This window comes from Peromyscus leucopus, chromosome 9, assembly GCF_004664715.2.
Source record: "Peromyscus leucopus breed LL Stock chromosome 9, UCI_PerLeu_2.1, whole genome shotgun sequence".
NCBI lineage: Eukaryota > Metazoa > Chordata > Mammalia > Rodentia > Cricetidae > Peromyscus > Peromyscus leucopus.
This window is the reverse complement of record NC_051070.1, coordinates 109,487,311-109,507,976: the sequence shown is the minus strand read 5'-3', so window position 1 is coordinate 109,507,976 and position 20,666 is coordinate 109,487,311. Positions and strand designations below refer to the sequence as shown.

At 42.7% G+C, this 20,666-nt stretch overlaps 2 protein-coding genes and 3 non-coding genes across 38 annotated transcripts in view; 1 reads left to right on the top strand and 4 right to left on the bottom strand.

Annotated features, from left to right (window-relative positions):
- Window positions 1–964: 964 nt before the first annotated feature.
- Window positions 965–7,541, bottom strand: Gnl3 (G protein nucleolar 3). The gene is made up of 15 exons (XM_028891263.2): window positions 7,375–7,541; window positions 6,031–6,089; window positions 5,438–5,575; window positions 5,226–5,336; window positions 4,937–5,017; window positions 4,348–4,480; window positions 3,431–3,543; window positions 3,054–3,174; window positions 2,714–2,801; window positions 2,159–2,333; window positions 1,937–2,079; window positions 1,713–1,849; window positions 1,462–1,619; window positions 1,245–1,311; window positions 965–1,162 (listed from the first exon to the last, which is right to left on the bottom strand). Exons 1-15 carry the CDS (start codon window positions 7,385–7,387, stop codon window positions 1,077–1,079), a joined length of 1,623 nt encoding a protein of 540 aa, XP_028747096.1. The 5' UTR covers window positions 7,388–7,541; the 3' UTR covers window positions 965–1,076.
- Window positions 2,398–2,472, bottom strand: LOC114708201. Its single transcript, XR_003736753.1, has one exon. It is a non-coding gene; the product is annotated as a small nucleolar RNA SNORD69 (small nucleolar RNA).
- Window positions 3,311–3,389, bottom strand: LOC114708202. The gene has a single exon (XR_003736754.1). It is a non-coding gene; the product is annotated as a small nucleolar RNA SNORD19B (small nucleolar RNA).
- LOC114708200 lies at window positions 4,230–4,306 on the bottom strand. The gene has a single exon (XR_003736752.1). It is a non-coding gene; the product is annotated as a small nucleolar RNA SNORD19 (small nucleolar RNA).
- A 40-nt stretch (window positions 7,542–7,581) lies between the features above and the next one.
- Pbrm1 (polybromo 1) overlaps window positions 7,582–20,666 on the top strand; it is a 110,196-nt gene continuing 97,111 nt past the window's right edge. For 3 of the 34 annotated variants that reach the window (XM_028891231.2, XM_028891223.2, XM_028891232.2), the window contains exons 1-4: window positions 11,228–11,525; window positions 11,730–11,853; window positions 14,266–14,418; window positions 15,913–16,010. In XM_028891231.2, coding sequence (XP_028747064.1) covers window positions 11,806–11,853; window positions 14,266–14,418; window positions 15,913–16,010 — 299 coding nt within the window. In that variant the 5' untranslated portion in view covers window positions 11,228–11,525; window positions 11,730–11,805. Of the gene's footprint in view, window positions 7,744–7,887; window positions 8,050–11,227; window positions 11,526–11,729; window positions 11,854–14,265; window positions 14,419–15,912; window positions 16,011–20,666 lie in introns of those variants that run through there. The other 31 variants (XM_028891236.2, XM_028891228.2, XM_028891233.2 and 28 more) reach the window with 22 other exon arrangements.

Here is a 20,666-nt window from a genome sequence, read left to right as displayed (position 1 = left end):
CCAAAGACTGAAAAGCAGAAAAGGGTAAACATTTTAGAAATCTTTCCATATTGGCACCCAGTCTCCTGACAAGGGCAGCCTGTTTTTTTTAAATTTTACATATCCAGTTTCTCCTCCTTCTCCCCCCTCCCCTTCCACTCTCCCTTTGGAATCCACAGAGCATGGCCTATCAAGTTGCAGTTCTTCCCTGCTACATCAAGGCTGAACAAGGCATCCCACTGTATTGAATAGGTACATCAGGGACAGGTCCTGGTCCCACTGCTGGGGGCCCCACAAAAGATCAAGCTACATACCCTGATGCATGGGGCCTAGGTTGGTCCCTAGTTGTCCATCCAGAGCCTACAAGCTCAGGTCAGCTGTCTCCGGTTTTCCTGTCATGATCTTGATGCCCCTTGCTCATAGAATCCCTCCACCCTCTTCAACTGGACTCCCAGAGCTCAGCCCAGTGTCTGGCCATGGAGCTCTTCCTGTTCTTCCACCAGTCACTGGATGAAGGCTCTGAGTTAGGGTAGTCACCCATCTGATTACAGGGGAGGCCAGTTCAGGCCCCCTCTCCACTACTGTTAGGGCACCTCTAACAAAGTATTTCTTTTATTACTCTTTTCCTCTGTTCCACCCCCAACCATCCTGATCCCTCAGGTTCCCACCTCCCACCCCAGTTTACCCAGGACATCTCATCTATCTCTTCTCCCTTATTGTAAGAATGCAAACACTGCTGTTCTTCCAGAGTTCAATTTCCAGCAATTCAGGTCACAACAGTACTACTGTAGTTCCAGGAGATCAATGCATTCTAGAGCCTCCACCCCATGGCATACAGACCATCTACCCACTCACTTTTTTTTTTGAGACAGGGTTTCTCTGTGTAGCCCTGGGACTCACTCTGTAGACCAGCTGGGCACTAAGGCAGAGATCCTCCTGCCTCTGCCTCCTGAGGGCCAGGATTAAAGGTGTGTGCCACCACGCCTGACACAAATGCTTTGTAGTTTTTAATGTACATAACATGATACATATTCACAAGATTTACAGTTTGTGTCCTATCAATCTGGGACACTGCACACATCTAACATCTGTAGCAGTTATACATAATCTGTTTTAAAGTCATAGGCATCATCATCCTCGTCACTCATTTTATCCAAGGTAAATGATCTGTCAGATGGTTTACCTGCATAGGAAAGAAAGAAAAGTGAGATTTGATACAAGAAAATACAAGCAATTGTGCTCAAAGTCCTCGGTCCCAGACTCACTTGCTGTTGATTCCACAGCTAACATCTCCCTGGTGTCTTCTGCAGGGGGTACATCTGAGCTCTCTGCCTGTGGACCAAAGACATCTTATTAACCCTATGAGGTAGGTAGGGTAGAAGAGTCTTGGGCGGACACCTAATTAGGAATTCTGTCACCAACTGTTTCTACCTTTGGCCCTCCTCATTCTTTCCGTGCAGTAATGCTAGAAAAGTCACTTACATTGTCTTCCCCATCAACATTTCCTTCATCTTCACCATCCTGTTTGTGTTCTTTCCGTCTTGGCAATTCTTCAGGTATGTCTGCTTCTTCTATTATTGCATTTGTCAGGCCCGAGGACCGGAAGAGGATTCTATTAGTTAGATGAGGGCCCTTGAGGACTAGAGGACAAATAAAACTCAGGTTAACAGCTAAGACTTCCGGCACTGTCACTGACGTACTCATCAATACAAAGGAAAAACAACTTCCCTCACCTTGCATGCTGTGTGCGTTATCCGTTTCCAGGTCTTCTAGGTTAAAGCCCTTCTTCATGTCTGCTGCCACCGCTTCACTGAGATGTGGAGAAGGACTCCAGGGTGTAGGAGGATGGCAGTAGTAACCTAATGAGGCACTGGCATTAAAAATAAGACCCGTCAAACACAGTTGAGTCCCCTTATCATTCTAAGTTGTCTTCAATGCCAATAGGAAGACACCTTACCCTGTCCACTCAGACCACAGCAGTTTGGCAGCACTTTCAACACTTGGGCTTCCACCTTTTTGGTGCAGACCTCTTCTCTGAGCAAGTTTAGAGAAAAAATCCAGAGCATCCTTATACCCTGGGACAGTGTATTTTAATACCACCTTAAAAACAGAACAGAAACTGTCATTCGTCTGTGTAGATAAAGAACAGTGGTAAGGAGCTCGAGGGGAATTCTTTTACCTGTTGACTATCAGCCTGGGACAGAATGGCACTGGCAGCCTCCAGTGGTCTTAGTACTTCAATGCTTGTTGGACTCCGCAGAGCAAGGGCAGCAGAGGAGTTGGATGGTGAGATAATGAAGCACGGACTATCTATGACTGTGATCTGCTTGTCCAAAGGGACAATCTGCATGCTCCTGAAAGAAAAAGAGAGGGAGATGGAATTAACAGGGACACTGGTCTAAGGTCTAAGGTCAAGACAACATGAAGCTCAGGGTTGGATTGAACAAACTCAGCACAGCAGTCAGATCCAATTTGTCATCACTGCTTCATGTTTATGGGAAACCCTAACAGAGAGTCCTTCTAAAACAAGCACTGTATGTTACAGTGCAACACATCCAAACTTCAGTTATTTCCTTATCTTTCCGGACCAGGTCCAATTACCTTCTTTGAGGCAGCTTTCCTCAACCTTTCAAACTCAGCTGCAGGCAGCTGGGCCTTTCCAATCAACTTTCCTAGCTCAGTACCAGCTATCTTTCTTTTACTGATATCTTTCTAATTATTAAGTTTTATTTACCTTGTAAGTCCCATGGGAACTCCAACATTACATATCTGTTCGTGTTTTAAGCTATTAATGATGCTGCTTTTCCCCACATTTGGGAAACCTATAAAAAAAGTAAACTCAGATTATAAACCACATTTTCTGGTAGTTGCCTTGCCCATACCAGGTTGTGTTCTCTCAGACGCCAACTTCTGAAGCTGGTAGGTATTTTTTTTTTTTTCAGTGTTTTGGTGAGTTAAGACAGAATTAACATTTGAGAACAAACCCATTCTTTAGTAATTAACCTGTTCACACTCCACAATGTGATGTCCTTGGCTAAGTATCTTTAGACTTAAATGTGCTGAATAAAACTCACCAATTACTCCAACCTGAATAGCTTTTCCACATGACTGCTGAAAACTTCCAAGAAGCTTACAAAGGGCTTCCTTGCCACAGCAGACTTTACTTTGGAATGGAACAGTCTTCTTTTTCTTTACCTTTAGACATTAAAAAATCCAAAATACAGTAGTTTTAATTAACTCTGGCAAGTACCATTGGGTGGAACAGAGTAAGTCTGGCACCAGAGTCCAGCTCTTAGAAAACCCACTGGGCTCCACTGCCTTTCAGATGATCTTTTGATGAAATCAGAGTTGGATCTTACTGTTTTTCATCTTAATCAACATTTTGCATACTCATCATATTTCAATCATCGAAAACCCGAGGAAACCACATTTCCCACCACTAACAGTGTACCTTGAGCATCTTCCCTCTGCTCTTCAGGTTTGTCGAGGCTTTGAACACCACTGTTGGCAATTCTTTATTCAAATAATTTAGCCAGTTCTCCAAATTCTCTTTTGGTACTAGATCTGGTAAGAATCGGGAAAAGACATGCTTCAGTTTGGTAGTTTTTAAGCCTAATTTATTAAATGTGGTAAACTATTGACTGTATTCAATCTTTCAAAAGGAATTAAGGAGATGAGTTGCGTCTTTATTTATATATCCCCAGTCCCCTGTATTCCAGATAGGCCTTCAAACCACTATGTAGTTGAGAATGACCTTGAATTTTGGAACTTCTCTTTATCCCCTCAGTGGTGAATCACAGAAACACACTACCATGCTTGCTTCTCTGTGGTGCTAAGCAGCAAACCATCTTGAGTACCAGGCAGGCATCTCACCCACCGAGCTACTTTGGAATCTCAGTATCTCCAGTACTGCTCACTCAATGTAATCACTAGGTCAACCTATGCACACATTTCCAGAATTTTCCTTCATCTAAGAGGCACCAGCTTTCTAAGCCTAACAGTGATTTAAAATCACTTTTATATTAGTTTTCTACAAAATATACCCGCCCCCCATATCTATCGAACTTTAAAAACCACTGCTGGCAATTCCTTATTGTCTCTCTTCTGGGTTCTCTTTGTGCTGCTCAAGCCCACCCAGACACATAGCCAAGGAGACTAAGTGCTGAAGAGCAGAGCAGGAAAACCCAGTGGAATCACCTGCAGAAACCACCTCCTCCCCACGTCCTTGGCTACCACAGTGCACATGTATTGGTTCTGTTGAGGTCAGAGTTGGATCTTATCAGTCTTCAGGGAGAATCAGACTGTTCAGATATTTTCCTCATACCTCACAAGTACACACATGAGACAAAGGGGATTCTTTTTACTCACCTGATTTATTTAATACAAATACCAGCTTTTTATGTCCACTTTGGACAATAGCTTCTTCTACTTGAGGACACCTGCAACCTAGAGGATCTCTGGCATCCAAAACCTCTAACACAACATCGGAGGCCTCAATCACCTGTCAAGTAAGAAACCATCACAACAGAATTCCTTGCTGAGCAACACCCTCAATGTGGCCATGAGTCCAGAAGACAGGAGCTCCATGCCTTCATTTTTATATGAAGAAGGCTAGCTCTTCAACAAAGCCAGATAACCTGATAAAACATGAATCTCCAAGTGGAAACGACCTCACCGTGTCAGGACCCGTGATCTAGCCACAATGCACATGTAGTTTAACAGGCCTTCTTAGAAGGACTGACTGAGAAGGCTTAGCCAGGTTCTGTTAACAGAGAAGACTGAGCCTGGGAGATGACTATCAGGGTTGGCAGTGCTAGGAAGCAAATGCACTAAGAATCCACTACCCACCCTCTTGACTTTGACTGCAACAGTGGATTCTATGGACTCCCACTTTACAAAGGAGCTCTCAAGTTTTCAGTCTCATTACCATTTTGGACACTGACCTATATTAAGATACCTTTTTAAGTTCCTGACAATGCAACTTCTTTGGATTCTGTTTGCCCAATTTAGCTTTCTTGCTTTTGGGTTCTTCGAATTCCTAAGATATAAAAATTAGGGGAAAAGATGATAAAATCAGAAATAGCAGTTGTTACCAGTAATATTAACATTTCCACAGATGACTACAGGCAATATATTTGGTATTTTAAATAGGAGACAATCTACATTTTCTTATTAATCTTTCACTTCTTTAATTTCATTTCTGCTTCAGAGCACAGCTCATTTTTAAGGAGAGATGAAAACCCTACCTGCTGAGGTTCCACATTAGACTGTTCGTCACCAGGGTCAACTTCAAGTTTTCTTTTCTTTTCTGGTTCTTTTTGCCTATCAAGTTTCTGCTGCTGCTTTAGTTCTTCAAGCTGTGTCAGAGCCATAAAAGAAATGAATGAGCTGGAGACCCACGTTGTTAGTTTACTCTGGAAACCACATTCTACTGCAAGCTCCAGCTTGTAAAATTTACCTGTTGTTTCCTTAGCTCAGCTTCACGAAGAAGAGCTTCTTTAAAGGGAGCACTATTTGGAATCCCAGGGTCCTTCCTAGGCTTCTTATGACCCCGTTTTTTGGCTTCCTTTCTTAATTTTCGATGATGTTCTCGGACCTATTAAAAACACTGTAAGAAGGTTGGAAGAGGGTGCTTGCCTAGCATTCATGAGGCCATAGGTTCAATCCTCAGGATTGTACAAAAGTAAAAAAAAAAATCTCACCCTACAAAAACACTTTACCACTTAGGATTTGGGCAATAAGCCAATCTTAAGACATAATTTATAATGTATGTGAAGCACCTTAGAAAAATGGAACTTCAAGTGGAATTATGCAGAGAACATGTATGTATAAAACAGAAAAATTACTCAGCAGCTCTTTGTAAAGATTCTGTCACAGTGAGCAGTTTTGGCTTTCTATCACCCTGCACCTTCCCACAGCTGCATTCTTGATGTTTAAGAGCTTATATCCACGTCCAATCCCTAAATCATTAATAGAGCCTTCCCCAGGGAGGAGAGGATGAAAAAATCAGTTTGGCAATCCATTTGATATAGGTCTCCCAGGAACACTCACCTTCTTTTGGATTTTATACCGCTTATGGCAGGTCATACGTTTGCTTGCTTTCTTTAATTCTGCCAAAAACAAACAAAGACTGTATACTTGAGCAGTAAACCTAGTTTTGTTTTTACTTTCTAAAAATTACATGTATGGATGTTTTGCCAGCTCTTCTCAGGGCAACAACCACGTGTATGCAGTGCTCTCGTAGAGGAAGCCACTAGAGGGCTTCATTTCTCCATGGAAAGCAGTGAGCTGACATGTGGGTGCTGGGACTCAAACCCTGGTATTAGTCTTATGGAAGAGCATTCAGTGTCTTAAATGCTAAGCCACCTCTCCATTCCACCCACTAAAAAATTATGTTTCATTTACTTATTTTATGTTTGGTCTAAGAAGTTCTCTCCATCACGTGGGTTTGGGAGATTAAACTCTGACAGTCAGGCTTGGTGGCAAGTGCATTTATCAGCTTAGCCCTATCCCTGGCTCTCAAGACACTATTTTATCAGGCCAGTGGACTCACAAAAATATATTGAAAATTTCAGGCCTTGTACTTAGTTTCTGATGACCACAATGTTTTGATGTACTTTTCTTGTAGTAAGTCAACCACCAATTTATATGACTCATGGGGGTGAGAAGGCTTGGATGATGGCACATGCTGGGCGACACAAACCTTGCCTCAACCTTTCCTGCAAAATTATGCCGGATGTTTTAATAGTACATGCTCCACTTTCAAATCCCAGTCAATTTGACCCAGTAGATCGAGAGTGAAATCAGCTTCCAGGGGAAAGCACCACAAATCTCAAGGAAAGTAAGGGAGTTTCCTTTTATGAACCTTTGCGCCAGGGCTTCAGTACATAATCCAGGCTGGCTGCAAACTTTCGATCCTCCTGCATTATCCTTACGTGTACAGGATGATTGGCACGTGCCACCAAGGCCGACGGACTGGTTTTGAATAGTTCTTTTGAGACAGGGTTTCTCTGTGTAGCTTTGGAGCCTGTCCTGGAATTCGCGCATTGTAAACCAGGCTGACCTCTAAGTGCGAGATCCGCCTGCCTCTGCCTCTCGAGTGCTGGGGCTAAAGGCGTGCGCCGCCGCCGCCCGGCTTTGAATCGTTCTTATACGAAAGGAAATCGCCAGGCCCGAAAACAGGGTCAGACACGTTAACGACCAAAATCTGGTTAAGTCTTCACCTAATGGGCCTAGCTTTCCTTCTACAGAACAGGCCCTGGTGAACATGGCCGAAGTCGGTCCTGGGCCTTCCAACCCTCAACAGAGCCGCGGCCTGCGGGAGCCCTCTGCCTACAGCCCGAGAGAAGGACCTGCGCGGTTCGCGGACTGCGCCCACCTCCCGACCCGACTCACTCGGCCGCTTCATGCCGGCAGCGGACACCCCGGAGGCAGAAGAGGTCTCCGATCCACCACCTTGCCTTCTCGGACGCCACGTGCGAACTGAAGCGCCGGGGCCAAGGTCCCGCGCTCAGGCTGCTGCCGTAAAGCCCGTCGGCGCCCTGCCGCGTGCGCGCGCACACCCTGTCGCGCAGAGTCGGGATCGCTTGGCGGCCCCGGGTTGGGTTTACGGCAGCACTGGGAGGGGTGAGGGCCGTAAGGGCGGCGGGTGCCGGAGCGACGGCAGCGGCCGCGGCTAGAGGAGCCATAGCAGCCGTGGCGGCCACGGGGCGGGGCGCGGCGGTCGGGGACCGCGGCCGGGGCTGCAGGCGGCGGAGCGGCGGGGTAAGGCCGGGCCCGGGGCGGGCGGGGCCGCTCCCCCTCGGCCAGCTGCCGGGCCTTTGTGTCGGCCCGGGCGGGCTGGAGCCGCGGCGGAGGCCCCGCCCCGCGGTGCGGACGCGCTGGTCGGGCTGGGCGCGGGGCGGGGCGCGGCGGCGGGGCCTCGGGACAGGCCCGGCAGCCTGGCCGCACCTGCCGGCGGGGACAAAGGCAAGCCAGGGCCCGGAAGCTCCCCGCGCTGCGCTTTCCCGCCCGGCGCCGGGCGCCGTCAAAGCTGTCAACGTCTCCTTTAGTCCCCAGAACCAGTGACAGGTCGGGCAAACTCTTCTTTTCCTCCGCCTCTCAGGGCCTCCTTTTTTTGTTTCTTGGGCGTTCGGCAAAAACTCTTCCCTAAGGAGTTTTCGGGTTGTGTTTTTTCCTCTTTCCGTGTGATTTGCCCAAGCCGAATATTTTTTGTCAGTGAGACGTATTTATTTAGAGGTTAGAGACTTCAGTTTCTCATCTACAACGTCACGACGAATCGGGTTTTTTTAAACTGTATTTTCTGGTTTTAAAAGTATTTTCCGCCTCAAAGTATTTTACTTTCTGAGAAAGAAGTGAGTCTTGCTATTAAAAGAAAATAATTTTTATTTGAAAGATGGGGCAGAAATACAGAATTCCTGGAAAACAAATGACAAATACACAGGGTTTGTGAATATAAGGTGGATATAGGAATAACTGGAGAAGTGTATGTTGGTTTAAGCTGTCTTAACCCGAACTTTTCAAAACGAACTTTCCGAGCCAGGCACAGCAGAATACACCTGTTGTTCCAGCCGGTGGGAGGTCGAGTCAGGAGGATGGCAAATTTCTGTACAGGTTGGGTTACATAGTGAGTCCTTTTGCCAGTAAAACAGAAAAGTGATTCAAAGTGTCTGTCTCTCCCTCATTTAGTAATATTCCTTTTCCCATCTGTAATTCAGAAGCACATTGGACTCGGTATCGAGATTAAAGAATATAGCTTTTGCTTTATTAGTTTTTAAGATCCAAAATGAAAATTGGAAAGTATCCTTTTTTATCTTTGACCTGGCCTTACTTTGTTGCCAGGTTGATGACCTCAAGTTTATGATCTCCTGCCTCAAGTCTCCTGAAAGCTGCATTTACAGGCATGTGCCACTACTTGGAGGGTGAGGGGAGTGCGGCTAGTGTCTTTGAAGAAATGTTTGGGATGAAAACAGTAACAAATGTGTATGTGCAAAGGCACCAGTGGAACTGTTAGAGTATAAAACATAGCTCTAATGATCGTGCTTTACCAAACTCTCCAAGATATGTATCTGTATAGTACACCACTATTAGTGCATCAGACAGTGTGAAGACAGACGAACACTGACTTGATAACCTTCTCTACGTGAGAACACAGTTGCAGAAGCTATGGTTTTTAATATTTTGTTTATGGAAAAGATTCTTGAGTTGGTTTGGGGCTCAGTTGGTAGAGGGCTTGCCTGGTATATGTGTGAAGCACTAGGTTCAGTTCCTCAGCACTGCATACACCTGGGCATGGCAGCACTTGATTGTAATCCCAGCATTTAGCTTGTGGAGGCGGGAGGCTGGGAAACTCAGGTTCTGAGTTCAACACTAGCTTGGGATGTATGAAACCCTGTTGCAAAAAGAAAGAAAGAAAAACAACCAACACAAGACAACAGCTGAGGCAAAATGCTAAAGGCTTGAATGACAACAAGGGTGGTTTTCCTTTGCGAAGTATGATTGTAATTGCTTGCTTTTTTTTGGTCTTTGAGTCATCTTTTTAATCAATATCTTTTGTTTTAAGTGTGTGTTGCAATACTAAATATTACTAAAAAAAAAAAACCCAGAATACTAAAAGTCAACAAGTTGTCAGATACTTGGATATACTAGCTGCTTGCACAGTTACACATTTTTAAGTGCTCTTTTTTTTTTTAACTTATTTTGTATATGTGTGCATGTGTATATACAGGCTAGAGATCCATGGCATTGTCTTCCTCTCTTGCTTTGTACTTCAATTTATGTTGAAATCTAGTCATTTATTTTATGTGTATAGATGTTTTGCCTCCCATGTATGGCTGTGCACCATGTGTGTGCCTGGTGCCTGAAGAAACCAGAAGAGGGTCCCCTGGAACTGAAGTTGTGGATGGTTATGGCTGCCATGTAGTACTGGAAATCTAACCCAAGTCCTCTAGAGTGCTCTTTACCTCTGAGCCATCTCTCCAGGGCTACCTTATTTTTTAAGACAAGGTCTTTCGGTAGACCTGGAGCTTGCTGGGTTTTGGCTAGGCTGGCTGCCAGTAAAACCCGGTGATCCTCCTGTCTTTGCCCTCCCCTGTTCCCTCAGTGCTGGGGTCACTGGTCCCAACAGCTGTGCCTAACTTATATATAGGTGCTGGTGGTCGGAACTCGGGCCCTCACGCCTGCATGGCAGGCGCTTCGACTTTGCTATCTCCCCAGACCACTAAAGTATTGATTGTCCACGGGAAATGGCCACATTCATTGTCAGTCTCTTGGATGTTTACTGTAAATGAGGCCAACATCTAGAATTAAACTCCAGAATCATTTGTTTTCTGCTTATAAAGAAATAAATGAAGTGATGCTTAGAGATTGTCTTTAAATTACACAAATGTTTGTTTTAAACATCTCATGCATTTTTAGTGCCTTTTTTTGTTTGTTTGTTTAGTTTTTTGTTTTTTGAGACAGAGTTTCTCTGTGTAGCTTTGGGCCTTTCCTGGGACTCACTTGGTAGCCCAGGCTGGCCTCGAACTCACAGAAATCTGCCTGACTCGGCCTCCAGTTCTGGGATTAAAGGCGTGCGCCACCACCGGCCAGCCAATACATTTATTTTATTTTCAGCACTATTTTATAGAATGGGGCTACAAAAATAAAGAGGACCCAGCTCTGTGTGCCTAGGTAGCTCAAGAGTTTTGCTTTGAAATTTCAAAGTAAATTAATGTATGTCGTTTCTTCACTGTCAAAGGGTGTAGGTACACTTAATTATTTTCATTTTTTGTTTGTTTTGAGATGACCTTGAACTTCTGTTCCCGTCTCCGCCTCTTTAGTGCTAGTATTACATGTGTGTACCGCCATGCCCGGTTTCATGTGGTGCTGAGAATTGAACGCTGGGCCTCCCACCTACTAGGCAACCACTCTTTCAACTTAGCTCTTTGCCAAGTCCTTGTTTTCCTTTAAAGATGAAGAAGTAGATCAGAAGTCGTGACTTGGGTAGCATCCAACAGATAATGAGAGGTGGAAGGTCTGGGACTCTTTAGTGTAGGTCCATTATTTCTTCCACGCTGCATGTTAAAATGTATACTTTGGATAATAAAAATCGAAAACCATCCTTTCTTTGCATCTTTTTCTAGTCTTTTGAAAGTATATTAATGATGAAAGAGTTTTTGTTACTATATCATCTAAAATTACAATATACTCAGTACTAATAATTTACATTTTTGTCTTTTGTTTTCCAGTGCATTATAAAAAGCAGTGATTTTGAACTGCTAAAATAATTGAAGACTTTTTAAAGCCCTGTTAAACTTAAGTGCAGATAGAACTTTTAGAAAGAAATGTTTTTCTCTGACTCTTGGGTGGAGGGGAGGAAGAATTTTGTAGAGTTTGCTCTCATGAGCCGTTCTTGGTTTGTTCCAGCTTGCCAACACTTGGTGTCACATGTAAGCCTCCCACATGTGTTCACTCTCCATTCCAGCTCTGTGATTGAACTCTGCTCTTATTGACTAGGGGGCACTTGGGCAGGCATGCTTCATTCCTGGAATTGACAGTCATTTCATGTGAGTAAAGGTGAAACTCAGTGAGACATTTCTAAGCATGTGGAAGCATTTGGTTTTGAAATGGAAGGAATGTCAGGTGCACCTGGGAACTGATTATGCCTGTTTCTTTTCCTTTAGCAGCTCTGTTTGAATGTTATGTTTTCTGTCTGTTCGTACTCACTTACGCTCCTATTTCCCTTTTCTCTGCCTGTTCTTCTCTTTCAGTTCTGAATAAACTAACTGAATAAGCACTTATAAAACCCTACCTTCTCTCACTGGCTTCATTTGGCCTTCAGACATAATGAGGAGATTGGCTTTTCGAGGCGCTGGTTGTGCTCTGGTAAAGCTGGTAAATTACTGATCATCTTCACCCTTTTCTGTTCCTGTCATTCTTTACCGTTTCCCTTCCAACATTCCGAAGTTTTGTAATTCTTCCTATCTGAATCCCTCCTGTGTTTATCAGTGTTTCCAAGGATAGGCCTTAATTTCATTAACTTGTGGAATTATGGCCAGTTAGCAGTCTTTCATAAAGTGAACAACAACAGAACCTGGGTATTTTTGGCCTAAGTTTGTAGAAAACTTTTAACCACTTTTAGTCAATTTCAAACTAATATACTTAGTAACAAACCAAAGCCTGGAGGAAGGAGCATCATCACTGTAGGTTCTGTTTTAAACAACGTGTGCACTTAAGTTCAAAGCCAGAGATAGGAGACCCCTTTTGTTTCTTAGTTGCTTAAAGAGATTGTTAGTTTTGTTTTTTCTTGTTTTTGTTTCCTGGAGAGCCTGATTTTTCTCTCCGTAGCACTGGCAGCCAGTGCTCTACTGTTCTTCTTTGTTTAGTGCTGGAGTCTGAATTTCCTAAATCAAATGTGGAGTGAAGCAGGGTCTGCTGTTAGCTGTTAGCTTCAGAAAAGTTCTTGGAATTACAGTGCACTATTGGATACTGCTGTTAAATTATAGAAGCATTGTAGGACTTCCTGGGTCTATACCTTTACCTGCAGTAACTCATTCCAGTGGTTGCATTTCTTACATTATAGCCAAATGTGTATGTTGTAAAGTTATGTTAAGCAGAGTTTCTTTTCTTTCTTTTTTTTCCCTTTTTTTGAGACACTATGTAGTCCGAGCTGGCCTAGAACTCAATATGTAGACCAGGATGGCCTTGAATTCACAGAGGTTCCCCCTGCCTCTGTCTTGCTTCTCAAGTGCTGGGATTATGGGATTAAAGGCATGCCCCATGCCCAGCAAAAAATAGTTCTTATGAGGGTTAGGGAGCTATCTTAATGGGTAAAGTACTTGCTGTGTAAACATAAGGACCTGAGTGTAGATCCCCCAGCACCCACCTAAAGGCCATGTGTGGTGTAGTATCCATAACCCCCCGCACTAGAGGGGTAGAGACAGGTAGGTCTTCGGCACTCACTGACTAGGCATTCTCCAGGTTAATGAACAACCCTTTTTCAAAAAAAAGGTGGACAGTGCTAAAGGAAGACATCCAATGTCAACCTATGTGCGCGCGCGCGCGCGCGCGCGCGCGCGCACGCGCACACACACACACACACACACACACAGTCTCTTCTGGATTAGAGAGATGGCTTAGGGTTAGAGTGCTTCCTATCATGTGTGAGGCCCTACATCTTGTCCCTAGTACTGCAAATAGCAATAAGAAATACCAAAAGCCAGCAAGCAAACAAAAATTTCAGTCAGCCTAAAGCCAAGAGCAAATGTTTATGCGCTTCCAAATGTCCACATGGTACCCAGGAGCCCATGTATATAACATGTTCTTCCAGATCATCTAGTGAGGCTTAATGCTATTTTCAAAATATGTGACTATAGTGTACATCATAGAATTGAAGGGAAGACTTAGTAGAAGACTTCAAAGCACAGATTGCTAGTTCTCCCCAGATATAGCAAAATTACATTGTTTCACAGGAGTATTTTTTTATGAATTCTGCTGTAAGTGGAGAATTCATTTTTAGGGTACTTTTACGGTGCTAGAAAGTTTGCTGCTCCACCTCCTTTTGCACCACTCATTGCCTTAAGTACCACTTCTTAGTTTTGTTTTCCACACTATGGCCCACTTAGGTTATGGGTATAATTGTAAGACATGCAGGAAAGCAGATGAGGTTGCTAGCCCTTTGTACCTCCTGCTTAGTAGGCTGCCTCAGGGTCTTAGAGATCAGTATTTCCAGCACACTGTTAAAGACTGCACATGGAGGACTGGGAAGGTGGCTCAGTGGTTACCAGTGATGGCTGCTCTTCCAGAGGACCTGGCTGGGTTCATTTCCAGGCACTTACTTGACAGCTCACAGCCAGTTGTACCTCCAATTGCAGGGGATCTGATGCCCTCTTCTGGCCTCTTCCGGTATCAGGCGCACATGTGATGCACAGATACTTATGCAGGCATAACACCCACATACATCAAAAATAATAAATTAAAAAAAAGACTACATATAGGTTGGAAAGCCATATTCTAGGATAAATCTGGGGCAAGAAGTGGTTGAATAATGTAGAATTATTGACATAAATGTGTATACTTCTGCCAAATTTGCCCTATCAGAGTTTGATAGTATGGCACTCTGATAAGTAAAAGGCTAAAAACATTGAAGTCCAGGACTTAAATAAACAAAAGAACTTAGAGCTAGTTAAATTCCTCTGGAATGAACTACCTTAAATGAACCAGAAGTTTGGTGGTATGTGCCTAGCTGAGAGTTTGTTGGCATTGTTGAAGATGAAATATAAGTACTTGGCTAATTATTTCTTATAGAAGAAGTTGGATTCCATGGGTTCCAAGAGAAGAAGAGCTACCTCCCCTTCCAGCAGTGTCAGTGGGGACTTTGATGATGCACACCATTCTGTGCCCACACCAGGCCCAAGCAGGAAAAGGAGGAGACTGTCCAATCTTCCAACTGTAGATCCTGTGAGTAACTAAGGCTTCATGGTCTGCCTGCTTTCCTAAGGTTTGCCTACACTTGCGTCTTTGAAGCAGTTGAGCTGTATAGCCTTCTTTTCCCTCTGGTTTGATAGGTTTATTTCTTTTGTGAAAAGTATATATTTAGCCACAAGTCTTCATAGTAATAGTATAATTTAATATTTTAAAATGAAAACATCAGTGTTTCGTGTTTTATATTCATTCAACAAAACAGTTGTGTGCCTGTCATGTAGTGAGCACAGTTCAAGTGCTTGAGATATGGTTATGTGACGCTAGCTCCATTTTCACATGGAGCGTGGAGTTCAGTGTGTAATATAAACAAATTCCTGCCTTAGACTTTCAAGTGCTAGAATTAAAGTTGTGTGTCACTATGCCCAGCTTAGATGACTTTTTAAAAGTGATTTTCAGGCCGGGCGGTGGTGGCGCACGCCTTTAATCCCAGCACTCGGGAGGCAGAGGTAGGCGGATCTTTGTGAGTTCGAGGCCAGCCTGGTCTCCAAAGCGAGTTCCAGGAAAGGCGCAAAGCTACACAGAGAAACCCTGTCTCGAAAAACAAAACAAAACAAAAAAACAAAACAAAAAAATAAAAGTGATTTTCATTATTTTATGAGTATGAATTTTTTGCCAGTGTGTATGTAAAGGCACTTTGTCCATGCAGTTCTTTGAGGCCAAAAGAGGGTGTCAGATCCCCTGAACCTCGAGTTATTAAGTTAGATTACTTTTAAACAGGAGAATGATATGAGCCAATGAGCTGATTTAGTTTAAAAGAAAATCAGAGTCAGGCATGGAGGTGCATACCTGTGATCTTAGTACTAGGAAATGGGAGTCAGGGACAAAGATCTAATGAAAACTTAAGTTAGAAAAACTTAAGAGTATCTTTTGTTTGTTTGTTTATATATTTATTTTGGTGTTTAAGACAGGGTCTTGCTATACAGCCCTGCCTGGCCTACAACTCACTCTGTAGACCAGGCTGGCCTTAGTAGAGCTACCTTTTGCTTCTGCCTCCCAAACGTTTTAAAGAATACGTCCTTTCAGCACACTTCAGACTTGGGGTTCCACTGGACACTTTGAGGAGTTTCCTTTTTCTTCTCGGTTTTTCCTTTTTGGTTTTTTGAGACAGGGTTTCTCTGTGTAGCTTTGCGCCTTTTCTGGAACTCACTGTGTAGCCCAGGCTGGCCTCCAACTTACAGATCTGCCTGGCTCTGCCTCCCGAGTGCTGGGATTAAAGGCGTGTGCCACCACCTCCCGGCTCTCTGTTTTTCTTCTTCTTCTTTTTTTTTTTTTTTTTTTTTTTTTTTTTTGGAGCTGAGGATCAAATCCAGGGCCTTGAGCTTGCTAGACAAGCACTCTACCACTGAGCTAAATTCCCAACCCCTCTGTTTTTCTTTTATGGAGATGTTTTAGTTAAAGAATTGTTGATAATCCTTGGGCCTTTGTTGGATTTTTTGACATTTTGATATTTTTTTTTCTTCCTTTGTGTAGATTGCTGTGTGCCATGAACTCTATAACACCATCCGAGACTATAAGGATGAGCAGGGCAGACTCCTCTGTGAGCTGTTCATTAGGGCACCAAAACGGAGGTGAGTTGGGAACACTTACATACAGTGGGAGGATTTGACGCAGGGTCTACACAGAGAGTGTTTGGTAATGGAGTTTTCCTTCATAAGAAATGGTTTCATTCTGGGATTCAATTTAGTCTTTTATTCTATCTTAATTTCAGTCTTATTCATCAAGATACTTATTTATTTATTTGTGTGTCTCTGTGTGTGTGTGTATACGTGTGTATATATGGAGAATTTGTGGGAGTTGATTTTTTTTTTTTAACCTTCTACCCTGTGGGTCCCAAGGATAGAACTCGGGTTGTTAGTTTGGTGGCGAGTGCCTTTGCTACTGAGTCTCTTGCTTGTCTGAGTGCCATGCATTCTTTATACATGTCACATAAATGCTTTTTAGAAATTGACATCACAGTTTATAGATAGGAACTTCCACAAGTTCTAAAAGATAATTAGAGTTCAAACTCATGTTTTTCTATGACGCTTGTGTTTTTGACCATTATGTTACATAAAAGAGCATCATGTTGGTGTACATAAAACCCTTCATAGAAAAGGTATGACCTGGGACCTGGAGAGAGAGTACAGGGATTAAGGAAGTGTACTGCTCTTCAGAGGACCCATGTCAGGCAGCTCAGAATGCTTGGAACTTCAGCTTCAGGGGATTTGATTTCCTCTTCTGACCTCCATGGGCACTGCACTCACATGCACATACCTGTAATGACAGATGTACACCTAATTAAAGATAAAATATTACAGAAAAATGTATGCCCTCTGCTTGCTGCTTTCTATCAACCCCCTAGTACTGAGAAGTGCCGATGTAGACTACAGAAGCTGGAGCACTGTTACCTTGCAGTTTTGAAGATAGGGGTCCTGTGCCTAAGCAGTTCTGTAAAATGCACATTTTCTCAAGGTTTTATGCCTCAGCCTCCTGAGTGCTGGGATTATAGGTGGGAGCCACCACCACACCTGGCTGTGAATATCTTTGAGACTTTATTTTGTTAACTTTAGACTGTATTAAGGTTTGATTGTTGGTAACAATGGCTGAAACAAAAGAGAATTTTATTTTTTATTAGAAGACCTGTTCTGCCATGTCTTTAGGGACCAAGTCTGTGTATCCCTGTTCTTCTGTCCTTGGGGTATCATCATAATCCAAGGTGATTCCCTATAAGTACCCTTAGCTGACCGGGAAAAGAAGGCTGCATTAAGGATGTGAACTGAACATGGCATACCTTAGCTTTGTGTTGGCTGGAACTTAACCGTGGTAGGGCTGAGGAATATGGTCTGTAGATTTAAATGCCATCATCCTCGGAGGAAGGAGAGTGGCTTTGGAGTAGTGAGCAGACCCTACACATCAAGGTTAGTGTTTCTTAGTGTTCTGGTTTAAACATTAATTGATCCTTATCTATTCTCTGTAGTCATATAATGTCAGGGTGCCCTTATGTATTATAGAAGGAGAAAAGCTTGTACAAAAGAATGTGCACTGCCCAGAACTATTTATGTTAAATTTTGTTTGCATATACCTGTGGAGAAAAGTCTGAATGAGTTTATAAAAGCACTAATTGTGTTATAAAGTCTGGATCATACTTTTTATTTTGCTGTTTGTTTTTTGCAATACTGGCAAATGAACCTAGGGCTTTGTACATGCTAGGCAAACATTTTTAAGCCCGAGTTATGTTCCCAACCCTTTTATACTATTGTGTATGTTTGATTTTCATGAAAATATATGTAAAGCTATGCATTTTGAAAGTAAAGGATTGCTGTTTTGATCATATTGTATCTCATGATCCATCACTTTGTGTGTGTGTGTGTGTGTGTGTGTGTGTGTGTGTGTGTGTGTAAGAGAGAGAGAGAGAGAGAGAGAGAGAGAGAGAGAGAGAGAGAGAGAGAGAGGTGATTCTAAAATTGTTTGTGAAGCACTTTCTTGCTTACCTCTTTAGGTACATGTCCTTAGTGGATTCTCAGTTGTTTACAGATGTTGTCTACCTACAAGCATGAAAGGCTGTTTTGGTCCAACATTAGCAAAAAAGAATAAACTGTTGGCCCCATCTTGGATATCAAATTATCAAAGTCTTAATGCTCATTCTGAAAAAGTCTTTCAGTACCACCCAACTGTATCAGTATTATTAGGCCAAGATGGTCCTTTATTGTTACTAACTGATGCCAGCCACCTGACATGGATGCTGGGAACTAAATAGTGTTCCTCTGGAAGAGCTAGAAGGACTTTAAACTGCTAAACTATCTCTCCAGCCCCAGCATTGCATTTTATACTTCATTAAAATCAAAAGTACTTGATATGAGTCTCTGAAAGTTAAATTCATTCCTTCTTTCCTTCCTTAACAATTCATGAAGTTCAGAAGCAACTAGGTAAGGCTGAACAAAGTAGGTATCTATAGGGAAGACAAGAAGTGGAACTCTATAGGAGTTTTGTGTTAGAGCTTTTGTAATGCAGGGTGTTGAACCTAAGTGGAAGAAGAATGAGAATAACCCTATTTAGGAGAGGAGTACTAGCAGTGGTCTGTGGTGGGATTGTGGAAGCTGAGTGAGATGTAAGGAAGGTGTCCACAGGGTGGGTAGCCTAGCACAAACAATTCTAGGTCCAAGCAGGGTAAGAGCTTTGTGGGTTGGAGGTAGGATAGCAGTAAGAATTATTATATACAAAAGAACAGTCATATATATCAACATGTGAGTAGGTTTCTCACTACTTGAGAAGGGGAATATGAGTAGAGAAAGAAAACTGGAATGAGCCCTATAGTTGGAGAGAGTCCTATGTTGAATTAGAATTCATGTTTCTTTTTTCTTTTTTTTTTTTGAGACAGGGTTTCTCTGTGTAGTCTTAGCTGTCCTGGAACTTGCTCTGTAGACCAGGCAGGCCTGGAACTCTCAGAGATCCACCTGCTTCTGCCTCCTGAGTATTGGGATTAAAGGCGTGCGCCACCACTGCCCAGCAGAATTCATGGTTTCTAATGTATGCAGGTGCAGAGCTATTTACAAGTATATTCGTTTATAAGCATATCTATATTCCCTATCTCTTTCCACTGAGAAAGCATGAAATCAGTAACACCCCAGTAGAAATGAGAACAGATGGCCAAGTAATGGTGGTTCATACCTTTAATCCCAACACTCAGATGGATCCCAGCCAGATGGATCTCTGTGAGTTCAAGGCCAGCCTGGTCTACAGAGCGAGATCCAGGACAGGCAGAAAAACTACACAGAGAAACTCTGTCTTGAAAAACCAAGAGAGAGAGAGAGAGAGAGAGAGAGAGAGAGAGAGAGAGAGAGAGAGAGAGAAATGAGCACATCTTATTGTTTCAATACTACTTACCTTTAGAAGGTACCTGAATTTCTTAAAGAAATACCTGATTTTCAGAGCAGGGCAGGGATGATACTGGAGAATTATATGGTGCCAGGAAATAAATAAGTACACAGAAAGTGATAACATGTTAGAAGATCATAGAAAATAAATACTGTCAGCTGAATGTGATGGTTCTTGCTTATATTCCTATCATTCAGAAGACTGTGGTAGGTAGATCATGATTGGGAGGCCTGTCTGAGTTACATAGTAAGTTCTAAGCCAGCTTGGATTATATAGTGACACCTTGTCTCAAAACATGAAAAATGAAAACAAAATATAGAAGCTACCTTAAAGCAGTTTGATATTAACATAGACATTGAGAGATGGGTGGATCTCTCTGAGTTCAAGGCCAACCTAGCTGTGGACAGCCGGGGCTAAATAGTTGAGACCCTATCTCAAAAACAATGGTCATTGTTATCATAATAGTCTTTAACCCATTTAGTATAGTAGGAACTCAGGGACCCATATGCAAATAATAAATGAGTAAATTGAAAATATGATTAGAAATGGGCTTTCTGAAAGTATCTCCCTGTAAAGTACAAATGAAACTGTAGAGAAGCCTGGCAGATGCTGCCTTGATCAAAGGTAACCTTATCAGAGTAATAGAACAAGATAAAACCATGAGCCTTCTGGGAAGATCCAGTGAGCTACTGCCACATCCATCACCTCTGCTAAACTCGGTCCTATAAAGAACATGGGGAATTTTCAACAGGAAACCAGAAGAAACACTCCAATTGAGTAATGCTTTACAAAATAACTAGTCTGTAGTCTTTAAAAATATATGAAAATCAAGGAAAGGCTGAATAACTATTTAGAATGAAGGAAAATAAGAAAATAACGTTGAAAAGGGATTCTATGCTTGATTTATTTATTTTTCACTGTGAAGGACAAACTTGAAATAGCTGACAGGATTATAAATAGGGCCAACAGATGGGTTGGTGCCATACCAGTCTCTGTCCCGGGTTTTGAATAGTGCTCCTTTGGTTTCATAGGAAATAAGCACACAAACCTATGTCAGTTTACTGCTTTGGAAAATAAATTCTTCAGGATGTTCTTAAAATTAAAGATATATTTTTTTGTATTTATGTATTTTGTGCATTCGTCCACTCAAGTGTACATGTTTGGAGGTTAGAGAACAACTTGGAGGAGGTGGTTCTCCTTCCACTGTTTAGGTGGGGGCTGAACTCAGGTTGTCAGGCTTAGGAGCAAGCATCCTTACCTGTTTAACACCTTGCTGATTCATATTCTTACAATTTTTATGACAGAGTTAAACATTTAAAAAGCAAATATACATGCTGGAAAAATGACTATAAGGTGTTTGCCAAGTTCTC

Coding starts and splice junctions, on each gene's coding strand:
- Gnl3 (XM_028891263.2), bottom strand. Junction 3,175..3,430: donor GCAGAGGGAAGATGCTCAAG/GTACACTGTTAG, acceptor TAATGTCTAAAG/GTAAAGAAAAAGAAGACTGT. Junction 2,334..2,713: donor GTTCCCATGGGACTTACAAG/GTAAATAAAACT, acceptor TTTTTCTTTCAG/GAGCATGCAGATTGTCCCTT.